We start from the raw sequence: 17,841 nt of genomic DNA on the forward strand, positions 1-17,841 counted from the left end.
ATTATAGCATGAACAACAGACAATTATCATGAACAAGGAAATACAATAATAACCATTTTATTATTGCCTCTAGGGCATATTTCCAACAATATGGTAGAACTCGAAAGATATCTGCTACCCAGCCTTCCCCTGAATGGCCTACCTATATATGTTAACCTCCTCTGCCATCCCTCATCCCCCTCCTTACTCTCCCTTCGCCCATCACATATACCAAAGGATCAAAATACCCAGACTTGGAGGACAAATTCCGGAGGAGTACCTTCTGTAAGCAAGGAGCACCAAGCAGGCGAGGTCCTCTAGGTATGAAAATTTCTGGATCTTTCTATTATGTAAAAGGGTAACAGTTATTAGATTAGGATCATGCTTGGTCAGGCATACCATCAAATTCCAAAAGAAGAACACCATTGGAGATAGTGCCAGCCAATGCAATTGATTTTAGATCTAATCAAGAAGTCCTATTAGGTGGGCTGCAACTGAATACAAACAGTTCTTTCAGATATTATAGGCTAACAGTCTATTCTGGACATTGCAAGTGTGGCATACACCTAACTTTTTAAGTTATGACCATAGTTGACTGCCTAACTTTTTAATGAAATCTCATTAATATACTTGAGCCAGAAAAACAAACAATTAACTTCTTAAGTGTTTCAACATGCCAGAAAACAAACAAATATAATCATCTTCTGAAGATATATATCATCAGAGTCATAATATTAAGTCATTACATTTAATAGAAATTGCATGATGACAAAATGCTTCGATGGAATAGTCTAAAACTATTCACAATGGATATGTAATACTTCAATACCAACTACATTCTCAAGATAGAGCAAGTAATACAATGAATATAACTAAAATATTCTAAACCACCTTCTGGCCTTCCAAATGTAACAACTATTTAAACTTTCTATCGGCTCATAAATCATAGCTTGCAGACCATCACGAATTAGAAACATGTCGCCAAGTTTTGCTTGAATTATAAACATGTTCTAAGACACTACTGCTCCTAAGGTAAACAACATAGCTATAAGTCCATGTATAAAATAATAATAAACCGTTAAATTATATGAACGATATAGTAAAGAAAATCAAAAACTCACTTGCACATGATCTCTTGAACTGGCACCCTTCATAATCCTCCATCAAATCAAACAAGATAGGTATGATCGGCTCTCTAGAAGGCAGGAGCTTGTACTGTTCTGTGAGACAATATTGTATGCCACTATTTTTAAGTTTCTGAAAACAAGAAACTGATATTGCATAAGTATAAACTCGAGATCCAACAATATGGGAGATAGCCTTCGTGTATGGCATGTCATTATTCATTCGCTTCTCTGAATGATGAGGAGAAGCACCAGATAGGATGTCAACGAAATGCAAGCTAGCTACAGGATACAAGTCTAAAGTTCAAACCAAGCTAGCTAATTAATGTTCTTTAAAATACTAACAGTCTTCCACAAAACAAGCTAGAAAATAAGCACCTACACAGGCAAAATAATTCGCTACAGGACGAGCTAGCGGGCGTGCTCCGCCACGTTCCTATTAGGCGTCACATGTGTTATTTTATAAGCACATACACAGGCAAAACAAGATGGTAATAAAGTTAGACAGCAATGAGTCACACTATATCTTCTGAGAATATTTAGAATAAACAATCAGACTCAAATAATAAATACTTTGTTCTAGCACGCAGTCTGCTGTAAGGTGGCATGTCAGAAAGGTTATGTGGAGATAAGGTCATTTCACAATACCTAACACATGACAGTGTAGTGATTGACCCAGTCAGATGCCACAGAAATATGGAGTGCTGCAAACATTGCATTTTTCTATTTCTGGTAGGTACTTTTCTTCATGGCGCATCAAATACAATCATTGGAGTTAACCAATAAGCAAAAAAATTGTATTGATTAAATATGATCGCATACTCTACAAAAAATCCAGATAGTTCAAACTATCTAGGAAACAATGTTGTGTCAATCTGGTTTACAAATAATAACACTAATGACTAATATTAGAAATAGCACAGAGTGGGTTATAACACGAGGGTATTTTAGTTAGCATAGAACATTTAATATATTTAATATATTCAGAGAAGAGGTGAAGCTCCGCTACAGTTTGCAACCAACAAAAGAAACAAACATGCAAATTCAAATTATAGCCATTGCATGTGAAGGCAAGCCCGCATGATACAACAAAAGAAACAAACATGCAACTACAACTATTGCATGGAAAATACAGGAGAAAAATAATCAGACATGTCCATATATATTATATTAGCGAGATATTTGATAATATCAAGTTTACAACAATATGTAAATTAGCACTCTTGCAATTTATATCAGACACAGAAAATCACACAGACCTTGCTTATCCTTGTTCTCCTATACATATTTAACCATCGTGTGTGTATCGTCCAAAGTTTGTCCTGTGTATAGCACTTATCCTAAAGCTAATAGTAGCAGTACACGCTCACAATAGCTATCACAAACCTTTGTCTATCTCCCTCTTCCTCTCTCTTCTCCTAAAGCTAACAGTAGCAGTACACGCTCACGTAGCTAGCCACAAATTACAGCAAAACACGGATCGTAGTCCATTCGCGGGGACGGGGGAGGGGGGAGGGGCCGTTTGTCTCACCTTGACGTGGAAGTGGTGGGGGATGCGGAAGACGGCGGAGTGGTAGACGATGAAGACCACAGGCTGCACCACCGTGACCCGACCTCGTGGTGGTGCTTCTTGCCGGCGATATGGACCACAGGCTGCACCACCGTGGCCGTGTCTTGGCCGTCGGGGAGCCGTCTTCGCCCTGGCCCTGCCTGTGAGGCCGGGTCACGGCGCCTCGATAGATCAGCGAGGAGGAGATCAGGTCAGGGAATCAACAAATGGAAAAAGTAGAGGAGGAAAGGGTTCGGATCGGCGTACCGGACCTTCTGGCGTTGCAGAAGCACCCCGCTTCGGATCTGAGCAAGAAACTTGCCGGAGACCAGCACCACCACGGATCCGAACGGCGACCAGATCCAGCACCCGCGCCTGGTCGATGTTGCGGGATGTGTGCGTCACCATCGGTCGCACACGGGTCTCCGGAGACTGGTGCGGTGGTCGGCTGGAGGAGTCGTGGTGGTTGCGGGCTCGGCAGGGCCAGGGCGACGATGCGGCGGGGGGAGGTGAGCGGGTTAGATGTGGCGACTGGCGAGTGAGTGGAGAGGAGCGGGGAGGGGACTGATGCGGCAAGGGCGGGCGGAGGAGCGCGGTCGCCAGCTCGTGGATGCGCGCGGCGATGCGGCGGCGGAGGGGAAAGGGGGAGTTGAAGTGAGTGAGTGAGGAGTGAATGGGATAAGGTTTGCGGCGGGGTAGGTGGCCACGAGTTATGTGGGAGGCGGGGGAGGTGGGCCGTCGCGCGGGGGAGGTGTGCCGTCGCGTGCGGAGGTGGGCCGTCGCCTGTGATGCACTTGTGCTGGGCCTGGCCCAGCCTTATCTGGCCATGTGTAATACTGTGGATCAAAAAAAACTGTGCATATAGATATAAAAACTATACATACCTCACAAAATCAATAAAAGTGTATAATAATATACATGCTTCATAAAAATATAAATTTTTTATGCTTATTAAATAAACCAAGGGTATCATAACAAAAATAAGTGGGGGTAAATAATAGAAAACACAAATATACTTGGTTGAAGAAGGTTTGTTTGCATGTTTTATTTTCTTTTGTTGGACAGATTTCCATAGCCTACATAAATAATTTAAATAATTTTCAGATAGTTAGTTATGTAAGAACATTATAGTTAGTTGTTTTTCCCGAATTTTTATGGGGTAGGACATTTATTTAAACAACATATATTTCTAATAATATCAATTAGGTTTCTTTTTTGCATAAAAAAAGTCGTGTTATTTTCACTTTTATTTTTATTATATATTATATATAATTATATGATTCAGTAGGAAATATCATTTATATTTCATCATATATATTTCATCATGGTATAGTTGTTATTAGTGCTGCGATGAATTTTTTTCATTATTTTTATACCTCACAAAATAACATATATATTTACAGTATACATACCTCGCAAAATATACAAATATGTATATATATATATGTGTATATATATATGTGTATATATATATATATATATTAAGCATGGTTTATAAAAATAAATATTAAAACAATAGTAGAAAAAACAAATATACTTGGTTAATGTTGGTTTGTTTTGTTTTTTTATTTGACAATTTTCCATAGCCTATACAATTAATTTAAAATAATTTAAGCAATTTCAGACCCTACTTACTTATATATGAACATTATAGTTTGTTGTTTTCCCCCAAATGTTATGTTAGTAAAATGATTTAAGCAGCATATTTTTCTAATAAAACCAAATGCTTTTTTTTAGCGGAGAAAACATTTGTGTTAGTTTCACATTCAGTTTTATTATATCTTTTATATAATTTTATAATGCAGTAAAAACTATTAATTATATTTCATCATAGATATAAATTGATGGGTTCCGACATACGCACTGATGCAACGATGACAGACCACGCTGAAACATCACGAGAAGAGGTGCGTATAGCTAACCTTCCTCTGTATGTATCTTATAGATGATAATACATAAGGTCTATTTTTATATATTTTTTATTTTAGAATACAGGAGACATGGATATGGACTTTGGAGATGCACGGAAAGAATACATTGAGGGTTCAGATGCAATGTCGCTGAAAGTGGACGAAAATTCACAACATAAAAATGTCGAAGAGGTTATATCGCATAACAAACCAAAAAAGATGCCAATTTACATGTTCTCCCACAAGGTATTTTTTTTATCATTATCAATCTTTTTTGTGTGATATTGCCTTTTGTATTCAACTAATTTTTGCTCATTTTGATTGCTAAGTTGGCTCAATTTTTTATGAATTCGACAGACTATGTTTGTACCCCTAGAGATATTACAGTCATTGAATCAATCAAGTTTGCCCCCAAGAATACCCAGTTCGTGGACATTGGAGATGCCTTGTTATCAACCGAAGATTTGGAATGCCTTATTAAAGATGATATGTTCTTACATGATGGTGTAAGATCAAATGCACAAACTTTGTAATTAATAATTTGAACAAAATATAATATCATAAATTGTAAATATAATGTAAATCTTGATTACAGGTGATAAATGCTTACATATATTGCATGCTTGCTCACGACCATCTAAAAGTCAAGGCGGGTGAAAAGGTAGAAATTGTTAGCACGTTTGTATCTGGCCAGATAAAGGAAGACGGAGAAAGAGACATAGACCCTTCAAAATATCACCGCATCGTGCATCATGTTAATACTTATCTACAGCAAGATATGGTTAGTTTTTGTCTCGTTATCCATGCATATAATTATGGATTGTTTTTATTTAATTCATATTATTAATGATTTATTAATATTTATATCTAATTGCGATCATGACTTGTATGATGTTACACCAGTTATTCATTCCGATTAACATGCCGGGCTACCATTGGTATCTAGTAGTCGCCAATGCCAAAAAACGTGAGATTCAAGTATTGGACTCACTTGGTTCTCGGGTCAAACGCAATGACCTTGCTACTACGGTAACTATATTTTTTTACTCATCTTAACATATGTTTTGTTTGCCTTGATCCCTAATATTTCTCATATATAAAATAGTTACTAGGACTCGAGAAGCGTCTAAAACTTGTAGAGCATAGTCCGGATTTTATCAGAGGTCATAAGTGGCCCGATCTGAATGTTACAAAATGGACGGTTGTAGAGCAGTTTCATGAGGCAATACAAACCGATGGGTAAGCACTTGTTACAATGGTTTGTTTATTTGATTTATCTATGTGGTGTTGTAACGGATCATTTTATAATATTATGGCGTATCATGTGGACTGTTTATGCTAAATTATATGGAATACTGGACATCACATGGACTGTCAGACACGTTCACCCGGGTATTTCATTTTATACATTATCTTGTTATTTTATCTCAAAATATTATATAAAATGTTTTTATATATATTTTGTAGGCGGATATGAAAATTAGCTGTCATTTTGCTCGATTCAGAGCTGAATAAGCTAAAAGGAGATCCCATATACCATCAACCTGACGACGAAGAAACTTTAGCTAATTTTGATCTCGAGATCCTGGAGAATCCATCTGACGTAGTCAAAGACAAACGTCCTGCCCCAATCACTATCATACCCACGGATCAACGTGAATTACTTGCCGGCCTCTGCAACTATATCATGTCTATCGATGATGCCGGATGTTTGGAGTAAGTATCATGTATCAATATTTAATGTGCGGATTTATAGTATTGTTCTTCATATCATCCAATTTATAGGAAGGTACGGGTCCGGAGCTCGACACCCGATCCAATGGGCTTAAGTCTTAAGAAACTTCAGTGCATACTTAACATGGAGCAGACCATGGACAATGACTGCTTCAACACAGCCGTGCGTATGCTGGCATGTGACGAGGGACTATTGTTCACAGACCCTCCTGTGCACTACATGGATCTACGATTTTGTGTAAGTTATCTGAACTCTTCATTCTATGTGTCATTAGTATCAACATGTTGAAACAATATTTCTTTTTTTACTTAGTCCATGCTGCTAGAGTCAACACGAGGTTAGAAGTTTTGCGAGAAGGAAACTATCCAGACGTTGGCAACATTATTTGATAGCTGGCCTGAAATGGACAACGACATCTCATCGTGCAACAAGGTAAGTAAAGTATTTTGTCGATTGTTATCATGGTTTATTGTTGTTTCTAATAGCTCCACTTGTAGATTTATCTTCCCTATGCATCCATCGGCCGATACATCTTGTACGTCATCGACAAAGAGTCACGTCGTCTATATATTATGGATCCTATTCAAACATCACAATCGTTAGAGGAGAAAAGTTTGAGGCATGCACTAAAATTAAAAAGTTTTGCAAGGGATTTCAAAGAAGCACTCGAAATAAAGCTGCCTGGTTGGAATTATGATCTATCTAAATGGCAACATTTATTTCCGTCCGGTGTTCCAACGAGTATAGATGGGTAATGATTTCATAACAAAAACATTTACTTTTGTTATCACTATATTATGTACATTGTTAATTTAAAGTTTTGCATGAATTTGTCTGGCTATTTTGTTTTTCATTTTATGCTCTGGTTGAACGGTGAAGATTTGGTCAAGCCGATTTGCGCGGTGAGTATTGTCCGTTACATGTTTTAAGACCTTCGGCTTCTCCTTCATACTAACTACATGTATGCGTTTGTGCAGGATGGGTATGAATTGAGGAAGCAGTTTTTATTATACTTGCTAAACCATCGTGGGAATGAAGCTAAAGGAAACTTACTGGATATTGTGAAAGAATTTTTTAAGCGCATCATTTAGATATGAATAGTTTTGTAATAGATGTTTAGTTAGAACATCGCTCAGTTTGTTACATGGACATGTCGTTAATTTTTCTTTATGTTATCAACTTACATTAAAAAATGGACTTCAGTTATTAAATAATTATGTTTCTGTTATATTGTTTGTACGTGTGGAATTTAACATGTAACTCTTGCAAACTTTTTCAAGAGCCCGTGGCAACGCACGGGCACTCTACTAGTTGTCGTAATGTGTTGGATTGTTGTATTGAGCCCCTCGATCAATTTATATAGAGTATAAGGCTTGGAGGGTAAGAAGCCTCTCCTAAAAATAAGGCAGGAAATAATTATAAAATCATAGTCTACCAAAGACATATATATATATACACACACACTCTCTCTAACATGCTGGAAGCCACGTTGACGCACGGCGAGAGCCCCCGCCCTGGTGTGCGCACGTACAAACCCATTTCTCTTCTCCAGTGGCGGTTATGCGTTTCCCAACTCCGGCAGTTCCGGACAGCGCCTCTCGATTTGACGACAATTGATTTTGGTGAAAATGGAATGCGTCTACGAGAGAGACAAAGGTGGATTTCCAACTGAATCAACAAGAGATAACATGGTGGATGAACGTGTATATGGTGGAGCTCAGCACCGCTGTTTCTTCGCGAGGTTTGTTTTGCGCGATGGTTCGGTCCGACCAGGAACACTTGAAGACGTGTGATTAAGATCCAACGGCCATCGCAGGTGTGTCCTCGAGACGTCTAAAAAGTGCAGTAGTGACGTTACACTTTTTAGAATTTAGTTTTTTAAATATATATACTTAAAATAGTTGGAAGATTAAAATGAAAAACGAAAACAGAAATGTGAAGAAATAGAAAAAGACAAGACAGTGGACTCCCCGCCCGCTGGACAGCCCATTTAGGCAGGCGCCTGGTTGCGCTGGCTTGTTGGACCGGCCAATTCACGAGCTCCTTTAGACCAGAGCTGAGTAGCTGAATATGTTCACCTAAAAAAAGAGTAGCTGAATATGTCTTGCTTCCCATAGTCACTCCCTTTAACACCAGGCAATTTCTATTTGACGCTTCAGGTGCCCATTACTGTGTATGTTGTAAACGGGTGCCTGAAGCGCCCCGTGCTGGACCGACCCATGTTTTTTTTTCTGTGTTATTAATTCGACAAAAAAAGCGTGCTAGTTGTGAATCAAACAACCAACCTACCTGATCGAGGTAGGTTGGTGTAACCAACCCGCCACCCAGTAGGATCTGGTAAGTTACAACCTTTTACTTCTTTTATTCTTCCCTTTTTCATTTTTCATTTTTTTCTTTTTCCTTTTTTGTTCTTCCTGGTTCGATGAATTGTTTGCAAATGTGTGAACTTTTTCTTCAAATCAATTATCTTGTTTTGAAATCTGATGAACTTTTTCAAATTTGATTAGCTTTTTTCGATTTTGGTTAACTTTTTTTAAAGTTGATGATTTTTTTTTCAAATTTGATGAATGTTTTCTAAAACTCAATGATATTTTTTTCTAAAGTTTATGAACTTTTTCTCATTTTTATGAACTTTTTTCAAATTGATGATCTTTTTCAAAACCCATGAACATGTTCGAATTGATGATTTTTCATTTTTTATGAATATTTCATTTTATTTTTTCAAATGCGATCGAGTGAACCCAGAGGAAATAAAATGACGAACCAACGTAGTTGAATGCATCCTCATAATAGTAACGAAACCGGAACTATCAAGAAGAAGCACAACCGGAAAGTAAAAAAATCGTCAAAATACACTGCGCCAGCAAGAGATCGAACACATGACGTCCCGCTCGGGAAGTCTAGAACTTAACCAGTCGAGCCGATAAGTTCTACTGGTTTGCAAGTACCACGAGAGTTTAAAGTACGGGACAACTTTTGAAATTTTTTTGAACAATTCAAGAAAATCAAGAACAAAAAATAGAAAATTCTGAACAAAATTTGACAAACATGAAACCCTTTCTAAAACCATAAACAATTTTTGAAATTCAAACAAACTTTTCAAATATGAACAATTACTGAAAAGTTGAACAAAAATTTCGAAATTCCAAAAATATGAATAATTTTTAAAATATACATTGAACATTTTTGTAATATAAACAATTTTTAAATACATATTAAACAGTTCTGTGATATATGCCAAATAAATTTAGAATAAATTGAACATATTTCCAATATACGCTAAATAATTTTTAAATACATACGGAACAATTTTGTGCCATACACCGAACAAATTTAAAATATACATTGAACATTTCTGTATTGTACGTTGAACTAATTTTGAATTAGGAACAAAATTTTAAAACTATGAATATTTAATGAAATCATGAAGAAATATGGAATTTGAAACTTTAACAATTACATGTACATTGATTTAGACCTAAAATCCAAGAAAATACGAAGTGACTATTATAACTAAGAATTACAATGAAATTTCTTGGAAGCACGTCTTCACGACGTCAATCTCTACTCGAAGAAATACTCTAAAGACTTCGGTAAAGAGGCTGCAATTTGACTGGAGCAACGATGTTGTCACTTTTTCACCCGCACAAACATTATCTATAATGGTTTTTGAAAGTGCCTTGAGTCGCCCATCCAAAGAGATGGGAAGCCTTGGTCGATGAACGTACTTGGGCCGGGGATGATCTTGTAGAAGTGCAGGCCGTCGAATCACTATATCTTCACCTCGATAAAAAGATTTCATCTTCACAAAAAATCAGACCAACAAAAAAGATTTTGACACAACAACATAAACTCATCTGAGAGAACAAAAAACTCTCTAACCTCATGGCACTGTCAAAAGAACGAGAGAAAATTTATTCTTACAAAACTATCATGATCACTAGACAATGACGAAGATCATAGAGCTCTTCCGAGGTCCCCACCTCTCAGCGTCAAGAGAACAGTCAAAGGCGGACGGACCTAAATTTCTTAGACGATGATGACGGCCGCGCAAGAAACCCTAGTTGACGACGGCGCGCGTCAAATAAGATCCGCCCCTTAACACCACGCGAAGCGATGAAGGGTCCCTGTTTCACGGGCCAAGACCAAGCAGGCCACATTAACAGTCACCCGAGAAATAGTCCACAGCCCAGGGTAACGGAAAGCCTGCTCCACAGCCCCAAATGGCTGAGATCGTTTCGAGTGAAGATCTGGCGGCTGAAATTGCCTGGAACGGGGGAGCCCTGATTGCTCGTCATTTCTTTTTTTTCGGAACAAGGTGCTCGCCATTTTAGCGCCGCATAAACTTGGAAGGAGATAACAGGGACATATAACTCTGGACCGAACTCCTGAAACAATCAAGAGACACACACAGGTCTAGCAGATCCAGAGCCGAAGATGAGCGGGGTGAAGAAGGTGACGGACGTTGCGGCCAAGGCCGGGAAGGCGATCGACTGGGACGGCCTGGCCAAGATGCTCGTCTCCGACGAGGCCCGGAAGGAGTTCGCCAACCTCCGCCGCACCTTCGAGGACGTCAACCACCAGCTCCAGACCAAGTTCTCCCAGGTATCCTCCCAATCGCCGCCGGTCTCATCCCTGTCTCGCGCTCGGCTGGTCGATCTGGCAAATGTGCCTAGGGTTTGGTCCTCGGTCAGATCAGATCAGGGGAATCTTTACGTTTCGCTAGTCAACCGCGGTTGCGCCTGGGATCTGCTCCTGGGGCAAGAGGGATTTGCAGATCCATGAACACGGGACAATCAAATCTCGGTTTCGCCTTTAGGATTTACTTGCCCAGTTGGTTTAGTTATTGAACTATTGAACGATTTAGGGATTTGATGTTAGGATTTGAGAGGAGGTCGAGACATGAGCAAGAACATTTGGGGGAATTTCTGGATGGATCGTTCATCCGGCGTCTCTCCCTATTGTTCCTCTAATCTTTGGTACATCTTACATTTACTCCCTGTAGAACTACGTATTCCTAAATCGCTATACACCCTAACATTACTGACAGGAAAAGGCGTGGCTTATTTTATCTCTCTTGTAATCCAAGCATTGATTTTGAACATGAAATTGCAAACTCTTGTGAGGTTCTGTCTCAATAGAGGCATATGCATGGATGAACCAAGTAGCCTTCTTTGGCATGTTATATGCTTGTAAAGTTTAACCCTGTTTGTTTGTAATCTTTGAATTCAACTTGTGTATGGTAGTCTTATGGCTACATATGAAACATGGATCGCCATTTCTGGCATATCGACTGGTATGAGAGATCTATATCTATTGCTACTGCAGGAACCAAAGCCAATTGACTGGGAATACTACAAAAAGGGAATCGGATCGAAAGTTGTGGATATGTACAAGGAGGCTTATGATAGTATGTGTATTTCGTACACTCCATCTACTTGCATTTCTAGGAAACCAGTGTGCTATAAATTTGTAAACAAGATGGTTTTGATTTAATATTGGAATTTTAACTAGTGGATGATATGTCTTCCAAAGATTAAGAATTAGGATACCAACTGTAACTTGCTTATAGTTCAAAATGCTCCCTTCACAATACCATTCTAATACATCATGTTTTAGGTTTCATCTCCCTTCTTGAGGGTGTCCCTAGCAATATGTTGTATGATAGTGTTAGGAATTTCAATCCTGCTATGTATTTTGATTTATTCACACCAAATGATTTAGCATTTAGTTTTTGCTACTTTCCAGTATGGCTGTTAGTCTCGCTAGTCTATGCTCATTCAATCTGTTTAACCTCTCATTGATACACCAATCAACGGAACTAATGCAGGCATTGAGATCCCAAAGTATGTTGACACTGTCACTCCTGAGTACAAGCCAAAGTTTGATGCTCTGGTGAGGATTCACCATTATAAATATGCTTCACTTTCCTGTTATTCCCATAGACACCTTCTTTGGTACAAATTGGATATCCACTGATGGCTCTTCCATTCAGATCCTTATGAACTTCCTTTTGAAAATGCATAGTTAATTGAAATGAAGGAAGCAGAGAAGACATCTCTGAAGGAATCAGAGAGGATAGAGAAGGAGATTGCTGAATTGAAAGAGATGAAGGTGAGGTGGATCTTTGACAAATTTGGTACCAGTTGCTTTTACATTCATCCTAACATCTTGTTTACGCATGCAGAAAAAGATCAGCACAATGACAGCAGACGAGTACTTTGCGAAGCACCCTGAACTCAAGAAGAAGTTTGATGATGAGATCCGTAACGATTACTGGGGATACTAGATAACGGCGAAAGTCCAAGTTCTTTTACTAGAACATTCAATAATACTTATTTGTCCCTCTGGAATCTCATCATCCATACTTGGGCGAATTCCATAACATGTGGACTGGGCTTGTTGAAATTCCAACATAACTCTTATCTTTGTGCTTTCTGTTGGACCTCATCATTTTAAGGGTTGCCAGCTTATTTCAATGAAATTTTGTCTCTTTAACTTCTGCTCCTTTGTACAAGAGGATTTCTGCTATGGCTCGATTCCTCCATGTACCTTGTTGTTTGTCAATGTGCTCATCCTTGATAGACACCGATCTTTAGGCTGGGAGAGGAGTTAACCTAACATGTGACATGTCTGTAACAACATTGTGCATTTCTGATGACTGAAACGTTCTTAAATTCGCGAACTGCAATGACCCCCTGTTGGCTGGCTTCCCAAGAAAATGGCATCCAGTAATTGAGTGCAATGATGCATACTACTTCCTCCGTTTCTAATATAAGTCTTTTTAGAGATTTCAATAAGGACCACATATGGATGTATATATATATTTTAGTGTAGATTCACTCATTTTGTGCTTTTGTATGTAGTCCACATTGGAATCACTAAAAGGACTTATGTTTAGGAACGGAGGCAGTAGAATGGAGCGCTGACATGAACTGGTGCTGTAAGAATTCCATCAGTGATTACAAATTTCAATGTGACTGGTGCCGTTCCAGAATCAATGTTCAGTGAGACGGTGGTTCCAATACATCCACCCATATTCTGAGCTCAACAGAACAATTTCCGCTTGTTTGGGTCCCCTAATTTCATTTCATTTGGTAGGGATATTGGCTGAATCCAGATCCCAAATCCAAATTTCATGTTTGGCTGGCACTACTGTTTAGAGGTGAAATCCTTGCCAACACCAAAATGAGGAACAATATAACATTGAACCTCTACTGTTCACACATACAACAATGTTTTGCTTTAAACTGAAACTTGCCAGTACATACTCCCTCCGTTCGGAAATAACTCCTTGCGTCAGTTATTTCCAAACGGAGGTCGTAGAAAATAAAGCAAAAGGAGAACTTTAACATGAGACTTTGTAAAAAGTTCAATATTTGCAATGCAACAAAGGTTCACAGCAACATCAAATGATGACAATTTAGCCAAGGTTACATTGAATCTGAATATTTCCATTCCTAATACCACGGAGGAAGATTTTCATTGCTTGAGAATCTTTTTGTCTTCATTCTTTCCTTCATTGCCGTACTTTGCCCAATATTTGATGACCTATTGCCTGTAGCAAGGGTTTCTTTGTTTTCCTGCAAAATGTGATTGGAAAATGTTCTCACAGTGTACATGCAAACAGGCCATGAAGACAATGGTATTGATGGGAACTGTAGCTTGTAAGTAATAATGGTGACTCTAGCGACTCAGTACATTTCTAATATATACACATGATTGTCATATATTCCTGGGTAGCATTATTCAATATGCCTAGCCATGTAGCTTACACAAAGGTGTAAGAAGAAGATCACACGAAAGAAGATAAATGTTAGAGTATGTAATGGGCCTAGTGGCCTGGGCTGGCGGTATAGCCTGTTAGTCTTAGGGTTAATTAGAGATAATGGTCGCTTGCTTAGGGGTTAAGTAAACCTCTCTATATAAAGAGAGGAGATGTATCAATCTAATCAAGCAAGAATTAAGAAGGAAATCCCTTCCCTCTTGCCCGGCCGTGGGCAAAAAGGCCCCTGGCCGGCTCTCTCGCGCCCTCCTTCTAGCAGCGCCATAACAAATATTTTGGTTAGTAACTCTGTATTCAACATGTTGTTTTCCTTTCAAGTATCTGCGCTCAATACTAACCTTCTTTTGATTTATTTCCATCTCAATATCATCTCACGGGCCAAACACGGCTACACAAGCTGTTATTGTTAGCAATGACCCTTTTATTGAAGGGGTGATGAAACATCCTTGTTGCTTTTTCTGCATTATTACTTTGAGAGGTTTTATGTTTCTACCGGCACCGTCATTCTTTGCCTTTGTAACTAACCTACTATCTATTGTTAATATACATTATGACCTATATATGAGAGTCTTGCATCTCATTCATCAGATTAGTAATGTTTCATAAGCTCATTTCTTACCACACTCTATTTTATTCGCAGCTGTATGCACCTCATCTATACACATTAGCCCTTGGATGGGTTCATCTTGCGCCTGGACTCCTTCTCTTCTTTGTTTTCAGCTTGTTTTTTCCAAAAATTCTTGCAGTCCCTGAACCACTATCAAATCTTTGTTTTCAGCTCGTTTTTTTTCTTCCAAAATGACATGTAATTCTTGGGTTTATTTCTAATATTATGCGTAGCCTTTTTTGGTTTGTTCTTGAGTATAGGGATCCCACATTATTAAGAGGGGATCAATGGGGTTCGAAGAGATAAGCCCAAGCTCACGCTTTCTAACATATTTCACGTTCACTCCTTACCCTATACTCCACTCCTATCCAGTGCAAATGCTACACCCATACTCCAGCCAAGAAACCCTACTTCTATACTTCACCGAAAATTTGTATAGGAGTTCCTAAACTATAGTGCACCACCTGTGCTCCACTGCCATCACTGTCATAACGGATGTCCGGTCTATGGTCCTGGCACCGGATGTCCGGTACCCACCGAAAATCCGGTCCCCAGGCACCAGTGGCTATGTGATTTGGGGTGGACTTATGGTTGGCACCGGTTGTTCCGTGGCTCAATGTTCCACCAGATGTTCGGTACTCCACCTGATGTTCGGTACCTTCTGCATCTTCATGTGCATGACTTTCAAACATTGGATGTTCGGTACACATCGGATGTCCGGTGCATACAAGAAATCCGGCCAGAACCCAACAGAAGCTATGTTATCCGAGCAGGATGTCCAGTATGAACCAGATGTCCGGTAGCTGAATGCACCACTGCATGTCCAGTACTTTACCGGATGTCCGGTCCCCCACTGTGTTCTTTGCCTACGATGTTCATATCGCTGTGCACGTCTTCCAGCCACCAGATGTCCAGTGATACAACGGATGTTTGGTACTTAACAACCACTTTACACTCAAACGGCTCTTTTTGGAGCTACACTATATATACCCCTCTCCCACTCCGGGAGTGGGTTGACCACTTCATTCAAAGCAACCCTAGAACACCCAAGTGCTCCCTCTCACTCCCTCCTTCACCAAATCTTAGATCCCGGAGAGATTGCTGAGAGTTCTTGAGAGATTTTCCACCAAGTGATAGATACATCCCTCCCCCTCTCTTGACCAAAGGAAATCTTGATTTGAGCAAGTCTTGAGCTTTTTCCCATTGCTCTTGTTATTGTTTGAGCTTGGAGACTCTTAGGCGGTAGGAGTTCTTCAGAAAGGAATAGGTTGTTGTGATTACCCCCGAAAAGTTTATGATGGTTCGGAGGCCGCCTCAAGGTCTACCACTAGTGGTTGAGAATCGCCTTCGTGGTGATATCTCAAGGAGAATAGGGTGAGCCGTCGAGATGTATGTGTGCCTTCATGGTAACACCCGCCCCTTCAATGGTGACTAGCTTCCCTCCAAGGTAGTGAACATCGGGATACGTGCTGATCTCCGGAGTTTCGGTTAACCATAACCCTAACTCCTTACTTATGGTTACTTGTGCTTTGGTTTACTTGTTATATCTTATTGTGGTTGCTTGCCTTTCTACTTGTTGTTGAGTATATTGCTAGCACTAGTATCACTTTTGCAATTGTTAGGCTCACTTTCATATTCCTCATAATTGCCTAAAATTCCCAAGTAATAATTAAAAATTCTAATAATACCTATTCACCCCCCACCCCATAAGGATGTGAAAATATCTCACAGGCAATGACCATGATTAATCAATAATAAAAGCCCTAGGATTGTCAAAAAAAATACTCCCACTACAAGCCTGATGTAAAATGCGTCTTTAATGGATTTTATTACCAGAAGAAGATTTCTTTAATGTGAACATATGGTCACGTTATTGACCTTGAATGATATGCATCATATAGGCTGATTCATCGTGCTCAACATCTAGTATTTGTATCAAGCTTGTTTCTGGCTCTCTGCTAGTTGATTTCTATGTACAGCCAGCTGCACTTCTTTTGTGTTTGCCTCTCTAGGAACATAGCAGATATATTCCAGAAGTTAATTAAGCTTGCCTTTTGGCTCTCTGATAGTTGATTGCTAGTCATTGCCAAGTGCTACTCTGCTAGCTTATTCCTTCTAAGACCTACCCACTAGCTTTTTCTAAAATTCCATTTGTTCCTACAATGATTGTTATCTGCGCTTAATATCCCAAGTAAAGTTCTGCTCGTTTTCTATTATAACATTTTTTGCGAATAAAGTACTAATATGTAAAAATCAGCTCTACATGGTAGTACTAACATTAATTAAGGCATGGCTTAGTGACTTTGGAATGACACTTATTTATTTATTTAGCATGGTCTCTCTTACTGCTTCTCCTAGCTACCAACCATCTTACAATGCACTATCCAAAACTAGATGCATGTATACTAATCGAGTGAGTATTTATTTATTTAACGAACAGTCCCTGCAGTTTCTCCCCTTCTAACTGCGTGTGGATTATACCAGCTTTTTCATGCTATGTGCTTTGTTGGGTGTTCATTTTATGTCCTCTTCATTTAATCTGGTACAATATAGTGATGATACACCTTTCTTGTTATCTTACTCAATATCTTGATTGTTTATTGTTATGGCGCTGCTAGAAGAAGGGCGCGAGAGAGCTGGCCGGGGTCCTTTTTGCCCACGGCCGGGTAAGAGGGAAGGGATTTCCTTCTTAATTCTTGCTTGATTAGATTGATACATCTCCTTTCTTTATATAGAGAGGTTTACCTGACTCCCAACCAAGGCTTACTTGATCCCTAAGCAAGCGACCCTTATCTCTAATTAATACTAAGACTAACGGGCTATACCGCCAGCCCAGGCCATTAGGCCCATTACATACTCTAACACTACACCCCACCTAGACATGCAGCTTGTCCTCGAGCTGCAGCCTAACCAACTTATAACCATGACTCGACGTAACACAAAGCTAACACCTAAAAACAAGCCTTTTACATCTCGGCTTGTTTTATTACTCTCAACCTGAAATGGACTGGGACGATTTATTTTGGACCCCTTAACAAAGTGGACATCCTCCGCACGTCGGACGTGCACGTGTACAACCACCTGGATCCCATGGACACCATGTGGACAAAAGGAGTGTATGTGTATGGCCACCTGGAAGTGGTCGCAAGAG

At 39.3% G+C, this 17,841-nt stretch overlaps 1 protein-coding gene across 1 annotated transcript; it reads left to right on the plus strand.

The window, feature by feature from the left end:
- The first annotated feature begins 10,555 nt into the window (after positions 1-10,555).
- LOC109744466 (ATP synthase subunit d, mitochondrial) lies at positions 10,556-12,795 on the plus strand. Its single transcript, XM_020303588.4, has 5 exons — positions 10,556-10,902; positions 11,626-11,707; positions 12,128-12,192; positions 12,325-12,411; positions 12,485-12,795. The coding sequence occupies exons 1-5, from the start codon at positions 10,735-10,737 to the stop codon at positions 12,584-12,586; spliced, it is 504 nt and encodes a 167-aa protein (XP_020159177.1). The 5' UTR covers positions 10,556-10,734; the 3' UTR covers positions 12,587-12,795.
- Positions 12,796-17,841: the final 5,046 nt, after the last annotated feature.

This window comes from Aegilops tauschii, chromosome 2 (assembly GCF_002575655.3).
Source record: "Aegilops tauschii subsp. strangulata cultivar AL8/78 chromosome 2, Aet v6.0, whole genome shotgun sequence".
NCBI classification, from domain to species: domain Eukaryota; kingdom Viridiplantae; phylum Streptophyta; class Magnoliopsida; order Poales; family Poaceae; genus Aegilops; species Aegilops tauschii.

What these genes read in the sequence shown, in the direction of transcription:
- LOC109744466 (XM_020303588.4), top strand. Translation starts at nt 10,735, where the DNA reads ATGAGCGGGGTGAAGAAGGTGACGGACGTTGCGGCCAAGGCCGGGAAG. An exon ending in TCCAGACCAAGTTCTCCCAG is followed by an intron (nt 10,903 to 11,625) that starts GTATCCTCCCAA and finishes TTGCTACTGCAG; the next exon opens with GAACCAAAGCCAATTGACTG. An exon ending in GTACAAGGAGGCTTATGATA is followed by an intron (nt 11,708 to 12,127) that starts GTATGTGTATTT and finishes GAACTAATGCAG; the next exon opens with GCATTGAGATCCCAAAGTAT.